Below are 25,111 nucleotides of genomic sequence, written 5' to 3' on the forward strand. Positions count from 1 at the left end.
GGCTAGTAGTGGTTTCCTCAACAAATTATGCGTTCATTTGTTTTTCTTGACCGGGTTAACATCTGTTTTGATTAATGAATTACCCTCCTTTGGTCACTGAATGCGGTTGGTCGGCAGTAGCCTAAGAGATGGACATCATTTCCAGCAATTTTCCTACCTGTAGAAGCACTCATTAATTACTTAAACTTCTGACACCTAATAATAAGCCTTTTATTCAACTGTACAGTGGGATACTTTTAAAGTTTCCTTCTTTCAAGCACAATCTTCTGTTTAGAGTAGGCTATACTGGCAGAACTGCAATTATATACTTGGATTTTTACTGCATTAAGCAACAATAAACTATCATTATTCTGAGGGGGAAAGATGACTTCATTATTTTATGTGTGAAAGAGACTCAATAAAATAATGATTTGGGTTTTACTTCAGTATTTTAAAAGCAACAATAACTTTCTATAATAAATCTTACAGAGGGTCTCTCATACATTGGAATACTTGGTACATTAAATAGTGAACATGAGAAAATCAATTAAGACACCAAAATATCATGCAAATATCTTTCATGGCATGTCTTAGTGAGTTAAAAACGAGTTCAAGCTCATGATGTCAGATGCTAAATATGTTAAATGCTGTCTCTTTTCTGCAGGCACTCCCAGTTCACTAGGTTCTGCTAAGATGTGCCTCAGGCAGGAAAATAAAGGATTCTTTGCCCACTTACCAAAACTCAATGAATCAAATGTTGACAAGACTAAGCCGCCCTTTGACGTGTCTACAGGGAATGTGTCACAGGAGAAAGAAAGACATCCTCACATCTACCTGCTCAGTCAGGCCAAAGTAACAAACCAGCCACAACAAGGTCTATATGCGACCCAAATTGCAAGAACTTTGCTTCACAGGAGAAGCCGACACAAAGCTTCTAGCCACAAGCTTTTAGAATCTGGCAAAGCTGAAGCTAATTTCAACACAAATTGCCCTTTGTCTGGTATTTGGCAGTATTGCTTACATAATATTGCGGTTACAGCAACTATTTTTTCATTACATCTTAGGCCACAAGGAATAAATTCCCTATGGCTAACAAAAAACATGTTATTTACTTATCTGTTGCATATATGTGATTATCAGTTACTACACCTGAGGGCTATGAGATTTGGTCATTCCTATTCATGCAGATAACTGACCTATTTACACAGGATAAATGGTAACAGTTCATGTGATCCCAATTCAAAGATATTTTTCATTCTGTCTAGGTTAGGTGTCAAAATAATGATATCATACCGATCTACTCCAGGGGGTAATTCTGTTTTTCACCAAACACTATAAGCACTCCAGCACTGAGGAGAATAATTTCATGTGAAAACCTTAATAGTGTCCTGTTAAACGGAGTTCAATTAAAGGTATTTTGAATTAAATTTCCAAAAGAATTGAAACTGACATGGCCACATTTGAACTGGTGGGGCAGCTATGCTTACTGCCTGAAAGCTTGTAAGTCCTTGGTTAGATTCCAGCCTGGGTGACATTCTGAGTGGAGTCTCCATGTTCCCTCCTTGGTCAGGTGCTCCAGTTTTCTCCCACTGTCCAAGACCTAGGCTGGTGTCTCAAAACTGTCCCCTTGTATGTATCTGCACGTGCTGGACTGGACAGGTGTCCTGTATAGGGTGTATTGTACTTTGTTCCAGTTGTCCGCCAGGTTAGATTCCAACTCACTGTGGCGGTGCATTGGGCTAAACAGTTATTGAAGATGGATGGATAATGAAATAATCACGACAAAGACAATATTTCAGAATTACTCAATACTGTTCACATCATTTTATTTTTTTTTGTGCAGAACTCTCCCAGAGGCACAAAGGACTTAATTCCACAGTAATGTGCTTGCACTGCAAACATTCTGGCAACATTTTTTTTTGGAAAGACCTTTTTCGAAACAATTTTGGGAAGGAACGAATTGCTTAGCAGAAAAAAATGATCTACCAATAAACAAAAACTGATCATGCAGAACCAATTCAGAGGAGCCACTCCCTTAACTTTCAACTCTTTCAACACTTTGCTTATTAAGATGAACACAAAGCATTTTGTACTCGGTCCATCAGCCTGACCTCACTGCAACCATGCAAGAAGAAGAATGAACATTTTCCTAACCACAAATCTACAGCCAGGAAATGGCGTTACCTCAATATTCATCTTAAGCGACCAGTCGCAGAGCACAGGCATTTGCCTTTGAAGAACCTTTGTTAACTTCTGATCTAGAACTTTCAGGACCTTTCATAGATCCAGGCTGTCACTCACATTTAATTTGCCGTCACATTGACCTGTCTTCAGCAGTTCACACTGTGTATCAGTGTGTGTTTAGCATGTTGTTTTGGAACAAAGACTAACCTTTAACAGACAAAAAGATTGGAAAAATCTATTCTTAACATAGAATTTGTACTCGACAACGTATTCGTGTTGGCAAATCTTTTTAACACATCAGACAAGAATGAAAGAAAATCTGTGGATGATTTGAAATAAAACATATGGTTATTAAGCTGCTCTTAGTGAGAAAAACGTTCATGAGCAACATACTGTATGCAGTGAGGTAACCACAGCCTTTTCTGTAAAAGGGAACGATCCAAGCCCACCTCCAAACAGAGTTGTCGACAAAAATGTCTTTGTCACTTTGCACCCGCTACTACTAAAAGAAAAGAGCTAAAATGTATACAGAACCCCGGGAGGAGCTGCGTCTTGGAGCTCCGTGTGTGTGAGAATGGTTCTGGTGACTGTGGGGTCCCAAGCTGACTTACAGTACTTTCAGGAAGATTCAAGGATTGAGTTCACTATTAAAGTGAACAATTATTAACCAGATTCCACTTAATTTCATGCTGTATTATCACAGACCTTTGGAATCCATTCTTGTCCACTTCAGATGTGACTGCTACTACCTCCACTTCCCTAGAGCTCAGTGTGAACAGCGCAAGGATTTTCTTGTAACTCATGCTACAATCTGAAACACCACAATCAAGATTTTGCCACCTTTGAAAGGTATTACTCTATTTTGCTCTGACGAACTTATCCTAAACTCTCAGGGTCAAAAGGTAACACTTTCAATAAACTGACAGCAGGATATTCACTGAGGGACATTTGAGTGACATTAACAGACTGACTGTGTCAAGAATCACAGATCATTCCTCGGCTTCCCCTACAGTACAACCTCAACCAACTTTTTTATACAATTGTTTCAGTGGTTAATCGGTCTAAAATGAAAAGAGGAAACCGCTGATTGTGAAAAAAGAGACTTACGTCAGCTTTGAGTCTTTATTTGCACAATTTCCAGTTAATTTTCCAGTTAACTTCCTTTCAATCTAGATATCCAAAACACTGTCATGTTGATAGAATAGTAAACACACACAGCAAGAATCTTTGATCAAGAAAGAAAGCCACACTTTTGTCAAATAAAATACAATAGAGGCGATTACTATTGTCAAGTGAAGCTTCTGAACCACAGAACACCCAGGAATTTTTGGGAGGGCGCAGTGTAATACTTGTGGGAAAAACGATTCAACCAGCAGTAAGTCTACATATTAGAGAGCTGGAGGTGAACAGATATCATTCTTCTGTGTGAAGAGAAATGTGAAGCAAACCAAGCCAGAGAAGGCGAAAGGTACTTCTGACAAAAACAGTCAACGTTTTATGAAACAAGGACAGAAAGAGGTTTCAGCCGAGCGATTTTCAGATGTAATGTGTAACTGAGGATTGCTCATGAAAGAGAAGTTCAAGGCTGTGTGAACTGGGGCTTGTTCAACACTTCCTCTTTTCTGTGAATGACTTCATGGCAGCTATTTTAAGACTCAACCCTTCTAAAGAGTGGGCAATGGGCACTGCAGCCCAGGCAGCCAAGTACAGAGGGGTGGAGCAGTTTACTGCTGTATGTACCCACACTGGGCAGCCCAGGCAGGAAGTCACTGATATGGTGCAGAGAACAAGGCTTCATAATCACTACGGTTTCCTCTTTGTGTTGCGGCCCAGTGCTGTTTTACTTACTGTATGAGCTCTATGTCATGCCTCAACGTATTTACCCAGGACTCTATTTCTCATTTCCCTGTATACCAAAGATACAAAGAGTTTGTCCTCAGGTTACTTGATCAGGGTTCTAATCACTGATCATGAAAGAGCTCCGTGGGGAATAAGAACACTATAAATGTTCTGTGTATGCCCTAGGTTTCAGTAACTCATAATCGTACTAAATGTTTGTGATCATGACATGTTCACTTATCTTCTTTTGCATTCACAAAATACGGTCTTGTTCTAAGAGAAATCCATGAAAAAATCTAGGTCTGTAGTTCTACTGAAAGCCACAAAATTTCTGATAAATTTCATGTAAAAATGACCAATGACAATTTCATATAATAAAACATATTTTGTACATTAACATAAAATGGAAACAAGTTTAAGAAAAAAAAATCCCAGAATGAAAGCAAAAAAAATGCACAATCTCACATTATGGGTTTAGATAAATTAGTTTCTGAGCCTCAGTTATCCAAGTATTATTCATCTCTGAAGAACTACACCTCCCAGAGGTCCAGCATGCAGTTACATCACACGCCAGTCAAAAATGTCTCTCTGCTCTTATTTTGTTATTTTACCATGCTGCGCAGAACACAAACATTTCTGATTCTCTCTCTCCGATACACGTTTTGGCACAGAGTAAAATGTGAAGCCATATTAAGAAGAAATCTCACTTGGCTATTTCAACGAGCCAGTGTTCTATCAGTTGATAAAGAAGCAAGACAGTTTACAGTGGAATACTGTGTTGCTCACTGTATTCCACTGACTCAACAGTGTCTGCTGTAGTTAAAACAGCTTCACAATTTTAATGCCAAACATCTGTCTTCAAGGGTCAAAGCTGACAAAAACTCCTGTTTTTATTCCAGTTCAGACCTTGGTTACATTATTGAGTTTATTTTACTCTTAACTGGAAATTGTAACATACACATCCTCAGTTAGACGTTTTACAATCCTTACTGCAAAGACTGAAAACGTTATATCTAATATTGTGCAAAATATCCTTTAAATATTGTTTACGTTTTAATGGTTTCACCCACCACTGTTTGTGTTTTACAAATGTCTGTTTCCTTGTTTCCTTACCAGAGGTTCATTTCCTTTCAGTATTACTGTAGGATACAGTCCCTTTAAACTCGTTTTTCAGTGAAACTGTTAAAATACCTCAGTTCATCCTTAGCCAAGGCCACTCACCCTTTGACAGGGGATGTTTTGTGGCATGGGAAAAGCAGAATTCAAGAGACCTGCTTTGATCATCAAAAAACCAGCTGGCATCGGTCCTTATTCCATGAAAGCAGAATCTAAGGGTACTGAGGACAGCTATTCTTCTCCCTATCACTCCTCAGAAAATCAAAAGTCAGAAACATTCCATTTATTCTCACACTCTTTTCTCTATTCTATTTTCCAAAGGCTGAAATGTGCAAATTGCTTCTTGTACTACAAGAATAAATGATACATGACGGCGTGGTTTTCAGGTTCAGATTTTCAGGGATGGAGGATTGACTTCATGCATGTTCAGCATCAATCCACAAACCAGTCTCACTTCAGATCTGCACCACGATTTGATTTTACGCCTGATAAACCATGGGTGATGAACAGAAGTGCTCTAGCATGAATGGATACCACAAAGCTGCTTCGTAATTGTGCAGTATCACTGCAGTCATACACTCAACGTCTGAATGGACTGATTTAGCGAGCTATAGTGGGATCCTGACTATCCCAGCTTGGACAGGGTGCAGGCTGAACTCTGTAACTTAGACGGCCCAGTTCAAGTCTGGGCTACGATGGAGGGAAAGTGGCTGAAAGCTACCGGGGCAGGATTTAATCCAGCCAGTGATGCTGAGACCTGTCAGGGAGCTGTGAGCTTGCAGTGCTTTGAGTCGCGGTGCTTCTTCCAGGCAGCGCCATGCACAAAGAGTGGCGGTTGACTCCGACAGCGTACCTCTCACAGACAGGTTTAGAAAGCCCTTGTCCCTTCATCAAGGCAGCCTTAAAGCCTGGTAGCTCGACAACCACTGATTCCAAATTGAGGGGATGTACAAAGGACTGGAGATTGCAATTTAAATGAAAAGAGAAATGGTATGTTTTTGAGTGAGTTCATTATGGAAATTAACACTTTGAAATTAATACAAGCTTTGCAAGGTGGCTTCAACTCTTTATTTGACAATGGACTCTAATGGATATTCATAAAGTACACATTCCTATTACTACTACACAAAACCAACTATAAAATGCTGCTTATGAGATTGTTTGGGCTCAATCTATCGTTTTAGGTGAAAGACTGAAACTTTGATGACTGTTTTAAATTCTTATGTAGTGTCATTATGTTACAACAAAGCAAATAACACAAATCAGAATGGGGACAGCTGGTAAACATGCTGGGAGACAACAAAAACAACAGACTGACCCTCAGTCGAGCGAACCTGCAAAAATGTCCAGATAAGACTGAATAAAGGTTATCTTCTGCCATTCACAATATTTATTTCTACAGGACAGTGCCAAGTATTTTGCTGCATTTTTCATTACTAGAGCAATATGTTATCATGCAAATATTCTTTTTTTCACATGGTATCAAAACCGGATGGAAAAGGAAGTTTCTGATTTCACTTAAGATTGCTAATACAAAAGTCTTGTTTGGACAGCTGATAAAAAGAGGCTTATCAAAAATGTAGAATACACATGCTACCAGTAGAGATAATAGTTCCTACAGTATATCCCTGAGATGCATCAAACACTAGTACAGCCAGGTTCCTGGTTTGAAGTAAAATTCGAAATATCTGCTTCAGCTGCTGTTTATAAAACATGATAAGGCATAAGAAAGGTGTACAAATGTATTTAGTCTCAGATTAAATGGGTCACAAGAAAAGTTAAAAGTTCCAATATTTATCTGAACTCGACCTTAACTGATCAAGCCTAAAAAAAAACCACTCTTTTCAAAAACAAGCCATAACATTAGGAAATTGTACAGTTGTGCTGCTTGAAGATTAAACATAATTAAATGTCACTCACTGCAATGTGAATGAGTTATCAAAGGCAGAATAAAACACTGGCTTTCATTTCAGCTGTTATCAGTACAGGAGGCAGCCAGTACTTCAGGCTAAGTGGCTATCCCGTGCTAAGCAGCACAAGATGAAACACAAAATTGCCACACCTGTGTTTATTAAAGGAAACAATCTGCTTTATAGGCATCATAATAGACTGTTTCAAAAGAGAGCCACTTTGACAATCCGAAAAGTGAGGCAGTAACATCAGGGATTGTCCGGCATGTAATTCAACAAAAAGCCCTGCAAACTTTACAGGTGAATTTGAATGACTTAACTAAAATGTATTTTTGTTCAGTACTGCAAGGCACTGCAGTAAACGGATGTAAAGAATGTTCAAGTCATTTTAATGAATTAAAACGACAATGAGTAATTATTTCAAACATATCCCCTATTAACAAAGAACCAGTTCCATTTTTGCAAGTGATGTATACAAAAATATACATCACCTAAACCTATTACTTGTTCCTATACACAAATATAGTTGTGAACACTGGCCATGCAGAAAGTAGGCTCTCTAGAATATGCTGCTTTCATGTTTCACTATTATTTTCACTATTACAAAAGTAATTCCTCCTTTTAGATAGGGTCACTACAGTATGTGGCTATTTTCTGCAAATACAAACATATGCTCTACAGTTTGTAGGATTTTACTATGACACCTCCTTTATAGTTGAGTTAATGTCAATCAACACTAACAGCAATTCTTTGTTTAATGTGCAACAAATTGTATCTTAACCCATTATCTGAATGTTGATGCATACCTATCCTTTGATCCAACTTTATATATCGCCAACAATGACCTTTTATATTATTATCACATACTATTTTCCCTTTTACTTTCAATGATCAACGTGCAGTCTTCAGTCTTTAAAACAGGTGTCAACAGGCGTACAAGGGCCTGTGAGAGAGCAAAAGGTGGCTTTGGATGACAGTCTACAAGTTAACAGAGAAAAGCTGGGTAAAATGAGACACACCTGGGCTGATTGAATAATTGGCAGCCAGTGGCAGTGAGATTCCGCATGAGGGAGAGGAGAGGACAGGCTCTGTGTGGAACTGACCACTCCCCTGGACCAAGGGCAAGACTGATAAGAGCAGCCAGGGGGAAGGGGGTTCAGTCTGTGTCTGGTAGCTTGAAAGTAAGGACAGGAGAGTTTTGGAGAGAGAGAGGTGTATGGGCTTGTGGGACAGTTTTTCCCCAAAGGACTGATGAAGAGAGGTCCTAATAGGGCCAAATAAGAAGGAAGAACAGGCTCCTGTGTTTCCTAGTGTGTAGCAGTTCTACTTGCAACAGGGCATGCTTGAGGTGACAGGCTTATCACCTGGCAAGGCAGCAGTGGATCTTACACTCTCCAACATAGCTGAGTGACTAAACTATATGTTGGCAGAGCTAATAGCACCAGGTCGGCCTGTATAGAAATGCAGCCAGATGTTGCATTGTCATATCAATCACTTATCTGAAAGGGGGCCAAAGAATAGTCTTTTTGTTTCCTGAAGTGAGACTTTTCAAATGTGCAGCCGGTCTACCCTCATGCCATTATGAGACTCAATGTGACTTTGTCAGTATATTCCAATATATAACATTGTGAGTGGATTGAGAAGCTGAGGTAGCCCTTGAACCCTCCATAGGAAGCATGCATTTTTGCTAGTGTGTACACCTAGTCACTGAGCCAGAATGATGAGTGGCAGTTTAATAGAGCACAGGCTGACAATCAAGGCCCAGCTGATGCATATATAAAACAGAATGGTGTTTTCTTTTCAGAAAGACAAACCAAAAGGAAGCTCTGTTATTTGGCAGTGTGGTTTGTGGGGAACAGGATATAATCTTGCCTTACAAGAGATCAGGAAAAGTCATCCTAAAGTAGAGAAGGGTCTCGGTTTGGTTTGTACGACAACCTTGGGGGAAAGAAAACAAGGGTTCTGTGACAGAAGTCTGCCGCAAGATGGCCATCTGACTCACTTGAGTGAAAATGTTGCACGGATAAAACAACATTCTGTTTGTACATTTTTAATCAGCTGCTTGTCTGCTGTTTGTTGCATTTTCTTAATTGTAAAATTAAAGAGATCAATGTAATGGTAATGTACAGTTCTGGAAGTAAAAAAAAATTAAATCAAAGCAAAGTTTTCTCTATTCTAATTTTTGTTAATCTGTCTTGCATGTACTATACATGTATTATACAGACCAAACTAAACCTGGATATTCTTGGTTTTACATCATTGTAGACCGGTGATATTGTTTTGTAGCACAGTGATCCATACACAGTAAAGCAGGGGACTGTTTCACAAAGCAAGATTACTCAGGTAGCTGGATAACTTCAGCAAACATTGGCAAGAGCCTGGATTTTCAGTTTCATGAAGTGAGACTGAATCTGGTTAATTAACTATAACTCCATAAGTATAAATTAACTATTCTTAACCTGCTCTGAGAGACTTTTTTTTTTATTTGAACATCATTCTAGCGGTACTGTGACCGATGTTTTAGGATATGTTTTTTTCTAATTTCATTTAGGTTATTTTTTAATAAAATATATTTAGGTCACATTTTTATTCTAGTTTAGGAGGGGGGGGAGCTTCACATACTACTTGATTCACACCAACAAAAGAAAGAAAATCCCAACACAGGAATATATTCTTTAATGATGATGATGATCATTCTTTAGTGTTGAAGATGATTCCACCTCCTCCTCCAATGTGGTTCTGCTCACACTTATTCTTGTTGGATAAAATTAGGGAACACTTTAAGTTGGAGGATTGCTCTACACTGTATTGTACAACTACACAATGGCTTAAAGAAGAGCTCCACTTCAATGCCGTAATAATGTAAATTAAGTAATGCCAACACATGAGTTGGTGTAGTTTTGTATATTCTTCACCAGGTGTCTTACACCAGGCAGTGTACAGTGTACTGTGCTGTAGCTCCCTGCTATTATAACGGGTTTAATCCTCATGGTTTTCCGTAAAGAGCTGTAATTCATGTTTTCTGGATTAAGAAGCATGTCCTTTTGCCCTGGATTTGCTGGCTCGAACGGAGGTTTTGCCTATTCTACCCTCCTTGTCTACTGAACTGCGGTGTGAACATGCAGTTAGTCAGATTGTTTAAGCCTGAATCGCTTTAACCGGATAATTTTAACCAGCGTTTGCCTTCGTGAACCTGGAGTAATCCTGGAGGCAGTTATTGAGTTGATTCAACCTGACTCATTTGAGAAAATCCTGCATTAGTTAGACCTGCTTCATGAAACAGACCCCAGGTCACGCATTTGGTACCAAACGCACAATTTAAATGCGCTGGTAATTCACAAGCTCTTCTTTCCGGTGTTCGCTGGTTGACCTCATAAGAGTTAAAAAGATGCAGTGAGCATTTCTCCTTCTCCGAGTTTCACGTTCAACAGCTGAGCGTGGATGGTGTGACAACAATATGCAGCTGCATATCCCAGAAACAGAACACCACTGTTCCTGGCAGATTTCTCATTACTTATTTTCTCCTTGAGGCTGTCAAACAGCTGGTTCCCAACAGCATGTCTACTACTCATTCCGTCTGGGGGCACTGTGCACATTTTTTCTTCAATAAAGGAGTCTTTGAAAGTGGCCAGTCTTACTACTGCATGATTTGTGTGACTCGCAGTTCAATCGTATTAAAGTAAAGCATTGTTCTTTTTTTGTGTGTGTCTTTGGACTGCACTGTCCACACAGAGTGACCAGAGGTATGCTCCGCTCTAGAGCTGCTAATGTGGGCGGGCTGAAAAACCCAACCAGAATCATACTCCTTTGGTCTTTGTCCTGGTCATGTCATCCAACGTTAGAATGACATGAATACTTTTTTTTTCTGGTTTCCTCCTCTTAAGCCTGGTAATCTGTGAAGAGACTTTAAACAGAGATTCCCATTGACTGAAAAGACGGTAGATATTATCATCTGTGGAGACATCTGACGCCACATTTTTCCATTCAAAAGGGAAAAGAGGATTATACCCTTCAGAAACAAAAGGCACACTATGACTTTTCAAGTACTAACCTGGGGCCTGTTTCGGTACTTCTCCGGATATATTGTGGGAAGGAAACAAATAAGTTTAGTAAATGTTTCTGAGCTTGCAAACTGTATCTGATTGCGCTGGTGGTTCGGGGATAAATATGTACAAATCGATCTGCCTCCCACCAACCCCCCTCAAACTTGTCATGAAATGTGAACATCCTGTCCTGCAGATGAGGAAGAGTAGAAGATTTTGTACGCTTATCAAATGACCTGTCTATTTGGGAAACATTAATTGTATCTTATCAGCCTTTGAAAAAAGTATTTTTTTTGTCATAGCAATCAAATTCTAGACTACAGGAATTTCACTTCATTGATGAACATTCAGATGGGTTTTTTTTCTCCTGTGCCCATATGAAGGCTACCCTGACTGTACTGTATTCAGAGCGGATATCTCCTTCATATCCCAGAGCATGGTATCTAATAAATGTTTTTAGAATTGCTTTTAACAGCACTCTAGATGATATTTTCATCCAATTATAATTTTCACAATAACATCTTGAGTATATTTTGTAAATGAACAAGTGACTCATGATCAAATAATAAAGATTGGCACTGTTGAATTGTGGTAAAAACAAAAAAAAGGTGTGGGTGTGTGATATTTTTCTTGCCCCTTTTTGAAAGTCTGAAAACAAGCGGACTGAGAGAAGAAGGTGGATGCCACAAATACACTTTACCACTGAGGGTTGTAGGTCTTTTATTTCTCTTATACTATACTTACGCTGTTTCCCTCTTAATTAGAACACCTACTCAATAGGAACATGAATATATTTCTAATTTAGTATCTATTTTCTCTATGAAAGTTTATGATTTATGGACTATTATTTAATTACGTCTTTATTATATGTCACAGAAACAGAATTGTAGCCTACAGAAATTTTACATCAGGAATGTATTTGTTCTTGTACGGTTTTTGCTTATTTTCTTTCACGTTACATAATTAAAAGGCTTCTGTTGCCCAATGGTTTAAATGATTTTAGAAATCACAGCTTGACAAAAAAACAACAACTGTTTATTGCTAACCCCTAATACTAATGTCTCAGTACATTTTTTCATGTCTTTTAAAAAAATACCTGATCCTATTTTTAAAATAAATGTACCTCAACCTATTCATAACAGTAGTTTTACTGAAACCATACAACCTAAAGATCTGAATTTAATCCCAGGCAGTCATGGAGTAAGAGAAACTTAGAAGAGAAGTCAACTCCTATGTACAGAGGCAGAATACTGTATTATCTTTGCATATTGACTTGCTGTAAAATCCAAGTGTTTCCTCTTTCTAACATTTGCCTCCTTAATGCATCTGTCCATAGAAAATGCTCTCCTAAATGGATGCTTTCTTATGAGTACAAATTCTAATAGACTGAAAAAACAGTAATCAAGATTTGTTAATATTCTATACAACACTTACCTCACTCTTTGGAGCCAAATACACAATAGAAACTGTGCTTTCTAGTAGCCAAACTGCATTTATCAGTAATAAAAAAGTCTTATGTGGTATTAAGGAGGCAAGATACTCAACCATAATTCCCTGCAGTGATGGCCATGACTGATTCATTTCCACTCCTTATTTACGTGTTTCCTATCTCTGGTCTATCTCCCTGCCCTTTCTTTGGCCATGCCTCTGAATGGTGCTGTGGAGCACATCAGCGCTCGACTGCAATCGATCAGCCAGACAAGACAATAAGGGGTGTTCAGGTTCATGCCATTTGTGGTCATTATAAAGGAAAGACGACCAGGGTCATGTGTTTGTATCCCGGCTTCATCTGACATGTGACACCACTTGACGCAGCTTCTGCATGCGATAAACCACAGAGCAGAACGAGTCCATTCTCCAGTTGGCCTGTTGTCTGGGTTGAGAGCACTTCGGTGAACCTAGATATCCAACCTGAACATGACTTCCAAACTGTCACCACACCTTCAGGAAAATCACCCGCACCTAGAACTTGTGTTTTAGAAAAAAGAAAAGGTATTTATACATGCCTCCTTGAAGTTAGAACGTGTTTTCTTTTCTTGCAAGGTTTTTGCTTGTTTTATTTCATGTGGCACATAAAAAAAGCCCTGTTGCCACAACAGTTTCATTGATTTCAGAAATCTCATGGTGACAATAAAGTTTGCCAACCCCTAATACTAAGACTTACTTACACTACTCACATTGTTCTGCAAATTATCATTAGGTTTGAAATTGTCTGGGGTGTAACTATTTGATTCACGTCATATATAGAACAAACATAATAAAGGTTTCAAACATGAGGAATCCATTTGATCCATCTCTATCATTTGACTGATAGTAATGGGCCGTGGAATCTCGTCTAACCCCTTCTTGAGGCACATATAGAAGCATACTGTATGTCCTCCTGACCTAGGCTCTTATTTCATTGCTGAGCCAGAGGTAGTCCCATATGTGAGACGTTTTCCATATAACCTTCCAGGTCTTGAATACTTGAATGAAATTCCCACATATTCTTGACTTAATCTAACAGGATTCAGTTCATTTAGCATGTCCAACTGTGACATTCCTCCAAGGCCAGGAATAATTTCAGTCAATCTTCTTTGAACTGTCCAGAGAGACGTTCAAATTAAATACAGAACATTCAAAGCATAAGAGACGTAAGACGTTCGAGTAGAAGCTGCATCATCGACCCAAGGCTTCTAAGGAACAGGTAAAGAAAGGTTCATTCCATGAAAACAAACACCATCTTCTGGCTGTGGAGCCTGGACACCTGAAGAGTTCTCCACAGCCAAAACAAAGCCTTTTTCTTTTTTTTTACCTTTCAGCATGGAATGAACCTTTACCTATTCCATAAAAGACACAATACTCACCATTCTTTTAAGCCAGTGGTCTCTCACCCTGGCTCTGGAGTTCCCTAATCTAGCAGGTGTTACAGGTCACCATTAAACTGACAGTTTCTAAATGTTTAGACCAGTCTAATTGCGATCAAGCCGGAGACTTCTTAATCTAAGAAATTAAGAGTTCATTTTGAGCAAATACATATTCGTCAGCTCTCAAGGACCATGTTTTTCTTGATTGAATAATAATTTACTTCCCTAAACGATCGATTATATACAAATAGTTACAAAATAGGAACACTACAGGTATAGATTACTGGCAATCTAGGGTCACCTATAAAACAAAATGCTGTTGGGCTCTCTGAGACCATAACAAGAGTTCCCTGTTTTAAATCAATGACATACAATAAATTAATATTGTAGCATACACCCTGTCACTGACTATACATAAAACACTACAATTACTTCGGTACATTAGTATAAACATCACTATAAACATACTTTTTCCATTTTTCAATATGTCTTTTAAATATTTTGTTTTTTGTAAGAGGCAAAAGACACCTTTTTACTTATCGTAAATGATATTGAAAAAACAAATATAATTTATGCCCAGTCCTGACACTGGTACTTCAAGCCAAGCCAAGAGAGAGAACCCTAAACTGTTCTACTGATAGAGACTGAAAGTGATGCAAACCAATCAGTGAAAGAAAGCAGGTATAACTTCAACTGAACCATTTACATCTCAAAATACATGCTCTTATATTAAACATTCCTGACATTTTCTAAACACACTGAAAAATTGTGAATTCACATACCACTGGAACAGACAGTGTTTCTTTTATATTCAATAAAGATGGGACACAACTTTGGAATGTTTACATCGCATAACTTGTTCTTGTGAGTAATGAACCAGGGGGATTATCTAGAGAACAAATCCTTTGAGTGAATCGCAAAAAAAAAAACACCGGCACTTTCACTCTGGTGAAAACAACATGGGTGAACCACCCATTAGATATAGTAATTATCCATATTCTTATTGTCCGATTAATAAAAGCATCCCTCAACACAGCTAATTATTCAAACAGGATTCACAGGAAAGCATCATGGTTACAGTTCTTAAAGTTAGTGGCTTAATATTTGATGTCAAGCCACTCTTATTTTTATAATACACAAGGAAAGGGGTTCAGACTTCTCAAGATACAGAGACTAACAGGCAGTCTGACTATTTTTTTAAAGTCTGGGCTAACCCTTATTCCTTCTATGGTTTCTAGTCTCTAGACTGTACACCTGCACAAGAGAAGGGGAATGCTTTCACATGCTATTAATCACAAACCGCATGACATTGGCATTCCAGTAAAATTGGCAGGTGAACCAGCATTAAAGAGTCAGTTTGATGTTTCATCTCCTGGTCCGCCCCTACCTCCAGTGACTTCCTGCTCAAATAAAACAGGATCTGTGCTCAAATAAAATAAGTTGGCCTTTTTAGTCTGGCCTTGGCAGATCATTTATGGTTCTGCTGTTTAGTTTAAATGCCATAAAAGACTAACTAGCCTGCTCATAGTAACTAGATCAAAATCCCACTAATATAACTTGACCTATGGGGTAAAGATTAAGTATATACAATAATACATCTCTAGGATTCATCAATTAAAGTAATTATTTAGAGAGATTCCGTTCTTTCCGGAAAAACTGAAAAACATGGGTAAGAAGAAAATACTTTTTGCTAAGACAGAAAAACAGTTTGAACTGACTCTGAAATAATCCAGGTTTCTGCAAGGTCTGTTCCGCATAACCCATTCTCTTCACTAATAAAAATATTGCACTGCATTCAGTGCCACCTGGAAGTTTCCCACAACCACAGATAATAGGCGATTAAACGGTAGGAGGCTGTTGGTTCTGGAGTTTACTCTAGCTGGTAACCGTCCAAAAGAAATCTTTAAAATTAAAGACACAAACTTACACAAACTAATAAAATGAGCGGTTTATGAAATGTATTTCTGCTTCTACAAGTAATAGACTAGATGTGAAGGCACTATCATTTTTTTCTTGGATAAGTGGGCACTGAGCATTTAATGGTATCTCTTGAGCTACATTCTCAGTAGTAATGATACTTTGTAGTTTGATATACTGTATCTCTCTGCAAAAATCCTAAAATCTGTGCATGCAGAAAAGATGTGGGGTACCTGTATGCTCTGAAGGAATGTAAATATAGTACCAGACAGAAAAATAAACGCTGTGCTTGAAAAGCCATACCTTCTCTCATTGTCATCAAGGTGTGCGAAGAGCACGTTCTTAGATATTGCCTTGGCCAGCGCTGTCATTGTTTTGTAGTCCTTTGGTATTACCTGTGGAAATATGATCAAAGAGTTGCCACTGCACAAGAGGACTCTGAATTATATCAAGGAACAATGCAAATATCCAGTTAACATCACAACTCCAGGTGCTAGGCTTTCTTTTGTGCTACAGGTTTAGATGCTCATTTTCATTTCATTTTGTCAAAGTATTTAAGAAACATGCTATCTGAAGTGCAAGTTTTTCGCACAGTGGTAGGCTCTTGTGCCTCTTTTATGTCATGCAGGTATTTTGTATAGACTACAGAGGTATAAAACACCTCGTTATTGGCCTCTGTCTTTGAGAGTGTAAAACATAGCTGGTCTTCACTTGAGTATCAGACTTTAATTAACACTAGTAAACAGGTGTACTGTATGTGCAGGACACTAGCAGTGTTTCTGAAAATGTAGAAATGCGGAGGTTCTCAAGAACCGTATACGGATAAATAATGCTGCACACATGGCATTAAGTAAGAAGAGTGAGTAGGCTGAGGAAAAATGTCACTTGGCACAGGAAAACAAGGCAGGCTTTAATTAAGTAACTACGCCAGATGGTTTACCATGAAGGCGACCACGCAAAATAAAAAAGGCAGGCATGTCAGTCCCAGCATCGTTTTCAGACCAGCATCTGCAGTTGGGCTATTTACTTTGAAAAAAAAACTGTAATTACCAAAACAATGATGGGTTTTCTGAAAATCTGCAGCAATAATTCTCACCACCATGGGTTGGTAATCTCCAATACTCTGCAGCACAGTGCTACACATCCTGGAGCTGAGCTCCTGCACTGTCTGGAGCTCTAAACTCCCCAGCAAGGGCTTTGAACAAGGAGACAAACGTTCTGTCTTGACCGCCAAAACAATTGGCGCTAAAACATGTAACAAACTTTGAAAATCGATAGGTATGCCATAGTGTTAGAGGAGATATTAAGAAAATATTTCGAAAGAAGAAAGTATTGTACAGATGGTGTAAAATTGAAAGATAGAAAAGGTGCAGCTGAAAAACGTATAGTAAGAATTGCACACAGAAAAGGATACTGTATCTGAGGCAGAACCTAATGCAAATTATGCAAAAAGGTTTTGTAGATTCTTCCATGTTAAGCACGACAATGTGGCGAAGCAATAAAAAGCAAAAAGAATAATTGTGGGTATAGAAGAAAGCTAAAATCACTTAAACAGGGAAGATTGTTTCTGCTGTGCAAGTCCTCACTTACAATATTGTGTTCAGTTTTAGTCAACAATGCCACATAATGGATATTATAATCTAAAAAAAGTTCAAAGAAGAACAAGAAGAATGATTTTTTGTCTCAGCGGATTGTCACATATAGATTAATGGAGCTATGACAAGGGAGTTTGCAAGATTTGATTCAAGTACAAAGGGGTATAAACAGAGTTAACCCAGTTAACCCATTTACACGCTGAAGTAAAATGAGGACAAGGGGCCACCATTGGAAATGGGAAAAAATGTAGATTAGAGAATAAGAAACAGTTCTTCACACAATGGTGTGGGTATCTGGAACACACAGACAGGTGGCTGAGGCACGTTTTTAAAGAAATAGCTGGATGAAATGTTGGTTTCACTTAGCTATTAAATTGCAAAATAAGCAAGACAAGCCAAATGGCCTACTCTGGTTTGCAAGCATTCCCATGCTCTAGAAATCATTCTGGTAGCAGCAGGGAATATAAAAAGAGCAGATAAATCAAACGCTTGGATCAAATCAATAATTAAAAGCTGAGGTTATCCACAAGTTGGAGATCACAGATTTAAGCACTGTATCTACCCTGTACCCTCCCACTCCCTCCCACCTGCAAATGAGCACTGTAAACATGTGGGGCTGGCATGGTTAAGTGGCATTATTCATCAATGGTTAGTGACATGTTTTTGCACGATTTATTGTAAACATAAAATTGCTTCTGAGTGTTTTTGAACAGTGAAGTGTATTGTTGTTTGAACTGATAAACAAAACAAAAGAGAGGAAAAGGGTGGAATGGGTTGACTTTCGTACACGTTTTCTGACATTTAAGGAACCGTTCCCCTTTCTAGAAAACAATCCCATTTGCACCCAGGAGAGAGTTTAAAAAAATTGAATGACTTTGGCAAATGTAGGGACAGAGATAAAATAAAGTTCAGTTTTTGAAAAATATTTCCCCCCCCTACCAGGATGCAGCAGCTTTGTCTATTAATATTAATTCAATTCCCTGCACTTATATTACTAAAATAAAGGATTTTTATAAAAAATTATATGAGCTACATACTGTATGTTTAGGTAAAGAGGTACTGTAAGAACTGCATTAAAGGGTAATTAAGGTAGAAATTTAGCCAGGACACTCTCCGGCTACCATATGGTACAAAGCGGTTTGGCAAATGACATGACACGACTCTCCAACTAATGAAGCTATTTACAGCACTTTCAGTGTCCACTGAAGCTGAATCTCCTTGAATATAGTGCACAGACGTGCATTGTGGTTCCTGGCAGAATGTATCATTACACACTATTTTGCTAGAAGCTTTGCAGTGACAGCCAGTTAGTGCTTTGAAAACCTTTTTATCACGAGATACGTTCTGCGAGGGGCTGAGAGGTGGCCTAAAGAGAAAAGGAGAAAAGAAAAGTTCAGGAGAAAAGCCGGTGCAAAATGAGACACACCTGGGCTGATTGAATAATTGGCAGCCAGTGGCAGTGAGATTCCGCATGAGGGAGAGGAGAGGACAGGCTCTGTGTGGAACTGACCACTCCCCTGGACCAAGGGCAAGACTGATAAGAGCAGCCAGGAGGCTCCAGGGTGACAGGAAGGAGAGTGAGAGTACGGAATTACTTCCCAACAGCAATGGGCTGAGCTGGAGCTGCAGGCTTGTGGGTCTCAGTGAGGAAGGGCTAGGGTTAGGGTCATGCCTAATGAAAATACTGTAATTTGTATATTAATCATGTAGAAACCAAGCCGAAAAAATCTGCCTACTGGTTGTGCATCTCCATGGACACTATGTATAGTTTTCATTTTATTTATTTTTACAATTCATCACTTTGGCAGACATTTCGGGGGGAGATCTTTCACTTCATATGATACAGTCTCTATCAGCAGTTTTGTCCGTGTGCTGCCTGTTTCTCACTATGCTGGTATCTAATGGCAGGGTGGACAGGCAGCTCAGCACTAGACAGAGCCTGCGTGCAGTGTTTGCCTCCTCTGTTCAACAATGTGCTTCACCAAAGGTGCTTTCTATACCAGTATAATATTAGAAAAATGTAATCAAGATAACAGTAACTAATTTTAACATGCTGGATAACAATTAGAACTAGAATCTCATCATATGTTTTACGTAATTATGGGATATTACTATTAGGTTGCAGAGTGATGTGTAACAGTGTAAAGATGAGACACTGTTATTGAAATAAAACCGTAAAAGCACAACCCTGTTGGAATTGTGTAAATAATCTATTTGAATAATTGAAAAATTAATCTCAATTCAGAATAATCTGAATCTGAATAAACTAAATCATTTGATTTTTTAACATAATCCTGTCTGAGTGGAAAAGATTAATGTACCATTCAAGAAAATGAGAGCTGTATGTAAAACAGTATCAGTGGAAAAATTTGAAATTTGAAATTGTTCATTTCCATTATAAGCAGCAAAATGTATATAAATAGTAAGCCTGTATAGGGAATCTGACATGCTTTTGTTCTTGTGTTTTTTTTTTTTCAAATAAATTCTATATGCTGGCTCAGATCTGTTACTCATTCTGCAGAATACAGCAGCATTCCACACAACAAAATAATGAAATGCAAAATCCAACACAAGACCACGAATAACAGTCAAGTTCAAACTTGCCATGTGGCAATGACAAAATTACATAACTGATCTGCCAGCTGTGTGTTGGAAATTGCATGTTGTATCTGTTGCTAAGTCAACTTTGACATGGGAACTGAAAAACATTTCACAGTGGACTACCAAACATTATCTGATTAGAATTAGCTATAGGGTTCATATGGTATATAAAGCATCCCTTTGAATGGAAAAACAGAAATGTAGTTCCAGTAGTTCCAGTGATTCCTAATTATTGTAATGCAATAATTATGTTTCCTCAGTTTGGCTCAATGATTTATGGTCTGTAATTCTACTGATGCATACCTCATGCTATGTATGTTTTATCTTGTTCTACCTGCTTAGTTAAATGACCATTCTAATACAAATTCTCTCAATAATGATTTATCAAAGAATATCCCGACAGTATACTAAAGCAAAAAAGGCCTAATACAATCCTGCCGAGATTTTCTTCTTTGCTGCGTTTTTGGGCAGAAATGAAGAAGCAGAAAGTGTGTTTGAGCTGCTGAGGACAGCTGTACTGTCCCTTGTTGGAGGGGCAAGTGACCTTCGTCCTTCAAGGGAATAAAATCTACACAGTCAGGAGTGTGGCCCCAGCTGTGCCCGGCTGTGCCCCTGGCAGCCGATCACAGGCCTTTCACTGCAGAACCTGACCCTCCTACAAATGTGAGGGACGACCACAAGGAAGCCTGTGCTCTAGCAGCCATAAAAATAAAATAAAAAAGAATAGAAACGCCCGCCTCCCAAAGAATACAAAATATTGCATTTGCTTTTCATTTTGATTTTCATCAGAAGCAGCTCCAGGACCACGGATGGATTATTAAACAGAACGCTCGTGTTTAAATTCCTCAAGATCAGTGTCTTGTCAATCTGAAGAACAACCACGAAGAAGAAGAATGAAACAAGTATTAAAGTATCAGAGCTTCTGCAGGACAGAGTAATACTGCAGTTGGAAGAGAACTGCATCCCTCTGACAGGTGTGAGGATTCATCATGCACCGGGAAGGGGCTGCTTTCTCTTTTCCAGTTCTCTGTATCCGCCAGTGAAGCCCCGGCTGGCCGATTAGAATGTCATCATTTTAATATAGTAGGCTCTTTAAAGATCCGGAATTCAGTTTTATGGTATATAAGTTTTACAAACCCTCCATTTAATTCTATAATTCAGAAACAATGGCTGGAATGTCACAGACCCAAAAAATGGAGGAGTGACGAAGAAAAATTTAGGAGAGATATTTCAATGTGTGTGCAATTACATGTTTAAACCTACTTACTGTGGCCCAGTTTATTTTTTCTGTGTGCACTACACACAGATATGTTTGCCAGTCTATATATATACAGTATTTCCTGCAGAAGACTCACCCCTGCTCTTGGCCCACTCTATCTTGTCATAATGACCTATAATCAGTTAAATATTTTTGAATGATCTTATTACCTTAAATGCTTTATCCGGTAGAATCAAAAGTGTGATAAAGTAACTTCATGTTATTGAAAAGAAAAGCCCCGTTTGAAACTTTTCTTTATAAATTGAATCTAGTTCATTTTACGCTGCATGCGTGTGAAACGACTGACATACTAATCTGTCTACAACAGTAACTTCCTATCACCCCACTCAGTTAAAAGTAAAAACATTACGCATGTTCATATAATAATGGCGTTTGTTGTGACATGTTAGTGTTAATGCACTTTGTATCGTGTAGTATCCTATGTTGTAATATTATTTAGAAGTTACAAAAGTTGTTATTTTGTGTATTTTGGGAAACGTTTTCTGACTGATGCTTTTCGGTAGTTTTCAGTTTTTCTAGTCACGACAAGCAGATTAAGACCTTTCCATAGAAAACAAAATATCGTGGCAAGAGAAAACATCTCAGGTGTAGACTCAAGAGTAAAATCTGAACCCGGCTTCCATTGTTTATATGTTGTTGTCGAAGAACCACAGCCATGAGAATCTATTAAGCCAAAGGTATAAATTCTATATTTACATTAAGGGACAAACTTCAATTAAAAAATGCTCTCTTTATTTGTGGAGGAAGTATATCAGTGATAATCTGAAAGCGCATATCAAAGATTTAATCTGAATTTCCAGAAAGAATGTGAACCAAAAGGATCATGATAAATGCAATTATTATGAAGCATAATGGCTAGGCAAAGCAAGCACTGATACTAGGATCAGCTCCCAGCTGTATAAACTTTGATAAAACTTAAGCGTTCAGATAGACCTGCCATGAGACAGGCAATTAGAGTAATCTAATTCAAGATAACTAAATTCTGAAAAAAAAAGTTATCTGATTTTTAGCTAATGTATGCCCACATTTACTTAGCCTGGTTACAGCAATAACGTGACCTTTCGGTCTGTCAATGAGTCTAACTGGACATCAGCCCCAGGTGAGTCGCAGGGTTTTCTGAATTTTGTCCCAGGGAAGCATTTGCTTACCTGAGCCTGCTAATGTCCCTTCGCCTACTGTCTGTTAACAACCCAAGATCGTAACGAATTTAACAGACTTATTCAAAGCTGCTGGAATTTCAAGGCCCAGAGTTGACCACTCCAAGTCAAAGTCTTATTTATATGCTTCAGCATCAAGCTTCTTGGCTCTTATGAGCAGGAGAGATAACAGGGCCTGAGTGACAGAGGCCTGCCTCACCTTCCTGACATAAGACACAGCATCTTCCTCAGTGTAGACCTCAGCGCTGACACCCCCTCTTCGGCGCCGGGCCTTCACCACTGGATTTGGGGGTGGAGGAGAAATCTCATCATCATGAGAGTCGGACTGCGAGTTGGACTTCTGGCGAGCCAAGATTTGTTTGCATTCTTCCTAAAGTGGCAAGCAAAGAGAAGACGTGTTAGTAGAAACGGAACGCAACAAAAAGGCCTGGAACTCATGTCCACATTTTAAACAGTTCCACGCTGTGTACTGGCGACTTTCAATAATTAACGGAGGCAGCCTTCATTTACCACAAACAACGCTGTCAATTAAATACCCCATCTCTGAAAAACATTTACGGGGTTCCAGTAAACCATTTGATCTAGCTTTAGAAAGCTCACCTTTCAAAAACATCAATGATAAAATCAAATTCCATTGATTAAGCCTAAAGAGATATTTACCTCGAAATAGAAATCAGGGTACTCAGGTGCAAAGTCTAGTCAAACAATCACAAGATGGTTGCCTGGTATTATTTACTACCTTGCAAAGGTCTTTCTTTTGGCCTTGATTTCCCCGCCTGCTAAGTAGCTGACTGGGAAAAGGACATAACACACAGAACACATCCAATCTCTCTGATGCACACATCTGCTTGGACCACAGATCCCAAAGTCACACAGTCTTTCAGTGTCAAACACTCTGCCCTGAAACAGGAACCAGTAGCTGAATGGGACCATAGAACAGCTGCCAAAAGCTCACAGGCTCCTGTAAAAGGTAGTGGTCGATTTTTACAGCTGAAGGTAATCCTGCTACTCAGCATTGTTAAGAATATGCACTGTACGTAAATGTGAAATGAATTAAACTATGGAAGTAAGCATTTACAGCATTGTTTATTCCTGCACACATCCAGTGCGATGGGTCTAAAAATGATCTAGAAATTACAAAGGAAAATCTAAAATGAGGAAAAACTGTATGTTAACTGTACGATTAGTATCATCTAGGCATTCAAGACACCAATCCAGTTACATTGACATTATCTTTACACACAACTGAATACATTTACAGTCTAACCTTATTACTTTGACACAGGATGTGCAGTCCACAACAGCAAATACTGCACATGGCGTGCTCTTGTTTTCTTCAATGACTAAGCCAATATGTCATATTTGACTTTGAAGAGTAGCCTACATAAAAAAGGAGCCCTGTGAGATATCCCAGGATGAAAACCCTGTCCAGTGATCCGCTTTACAAAACAGGACCACAGCAAACATGATCAAATAACCACTGTGATTAACATCTGATGAGAATCATAAAAAGACTGAATTTTGATTGAAAACAAAGACAATATCGCAGAGACTAAGCTTTGTAGATACATTTCGATTAGAACAGTATGCTATCACTGCTACATCAAGAATGACACAGCCCTAATGGCAGTAATTAAGAACAGCAATAACATGAGCTCTGTATTTACCATGCCATTCGGTAGTCTTCTGCGGAGCTCCGTGTTACTCAACTCCAGTAATTCCACAGCAGGAGGCCCGTACTGCCCCAGTTGCTCTGTCATGCACAAGCAAGGGCGTGTGGCCGAGGCGCACCTGCCATCACTGAACTACTGAAGCATCCGCCTCCCCAGACACCTTCCCGCACAAGGAGCGGGGGGCGGCAGTCCCCCCGAAACAGCGGTATGAACAATACTGCCAAGCGTGCGCGCGCTCCCCCCCCCCCCGGCCACAGGACGAATCGCCCGAGACGGACCCTCACCCCCAGGTGAACACCTCAACGTTCATGCGTTGCCATGACAACGGGGCATCTCACCCTCGGTGAGGACGAAGCGCAGCTAAAAACGACGGTCGCGCAGATCAGGGGAAAGGAAGAGCGAGCGCAGGGGCTCACACACACACGCACAGAAAATCTGCATTCTCCTGTTCACCACAGATCTAGCTCACAGTTCCCAGCGCATCAGACAAGACCTTGTTCTGAAATCAGCATCCCCTTGCATTAATATTAATGAGGATTTAAATGTCACCTAACAACACAGTAGGCTGATTAAACATTCGCATTACGCAGCTGGATACTCAAATGATGGGCTCCAGCCCAAGCTGTCTTTCTGCAATGTCGTCAGATAATTCGGCTCCGCACTGAGCTGTCATCCCTAGCGGTATTTTCTCGGATTCAGGCGCAGTGTGCCCTTCTTCCTTCATTGACATTTCTGCTTTCACTATGCTGTACTGCGTCACCGTCTCGCTGAGAGCAGCGGAGAGGGAGGGGGCAGGGAAGAACAGGGAAAACAATGTGACGAGAGGCCACTGCTATTCAGGAGGCTCTGCGTCTTAGTGCATCCCTTAAGCAGCTCGCAAGGAGACGCAAAATGAGCATCCCCTGCCAGACCGCTGCGGCCAGTCTCAAGGCTGGAGAGCAGAAAGAATAGTTTAATCTGAGCGGAAAAGAA

The 25,111-nt window shown here is 39.3% G+C and overlaps 1 protein-coding gene across 4 annotated transcripts in view; it reads right to left on the minus strand.

Moving 5' to 3' along the window:
• Positions 1-25,111, minus strand: part of prkar1b (protein kinase, cAMP-dependent, regulatory, type I, beta) — a 76,826-nt gene that overhangs the window by 34,918 nt on the left and 16,797 nt on the right. For 3 of the 4 annotated variants that reach the window (XM_015359786.2, XM_006636966.3, XM_015359788.2), the window contains 2 exons: positions 22,666-22,836; positions 16,138-16,229 (listed from right to left, as the gene is read on the minus strand). In XM_015359786.2, coding sequence (XP_015215272.1) covers positions 16,138-16,229; positions 22,666-22,836 — 263 coding nt within the window. Of the gene's footprint in view, positions 1-16,137; positions 16,230-22,665; positions 22,837-24,133; positions 24,878-25,111 lie in introns of those variants that run through there. The other variant, XM_015359789.2, reaches the window with a different exon arrangement.

Source organism: Lepisosteus oculatus, chromosome 19 (genome assembly GCF_040954835.1).
Source record: "Lepisosteus oculatus isolate fLepOcu1 chromosome 19, fLepOcu1.hap2, whole genome shotgun sequence".
Classification (NCBI taxonomy): domain Eukaryota; kingdom Metazoa; phylum Chordata; class Actinopteri; order Semionotiformes; family Lepisosteidae; genus Lepisosteus; species Lepisosteus oculatus.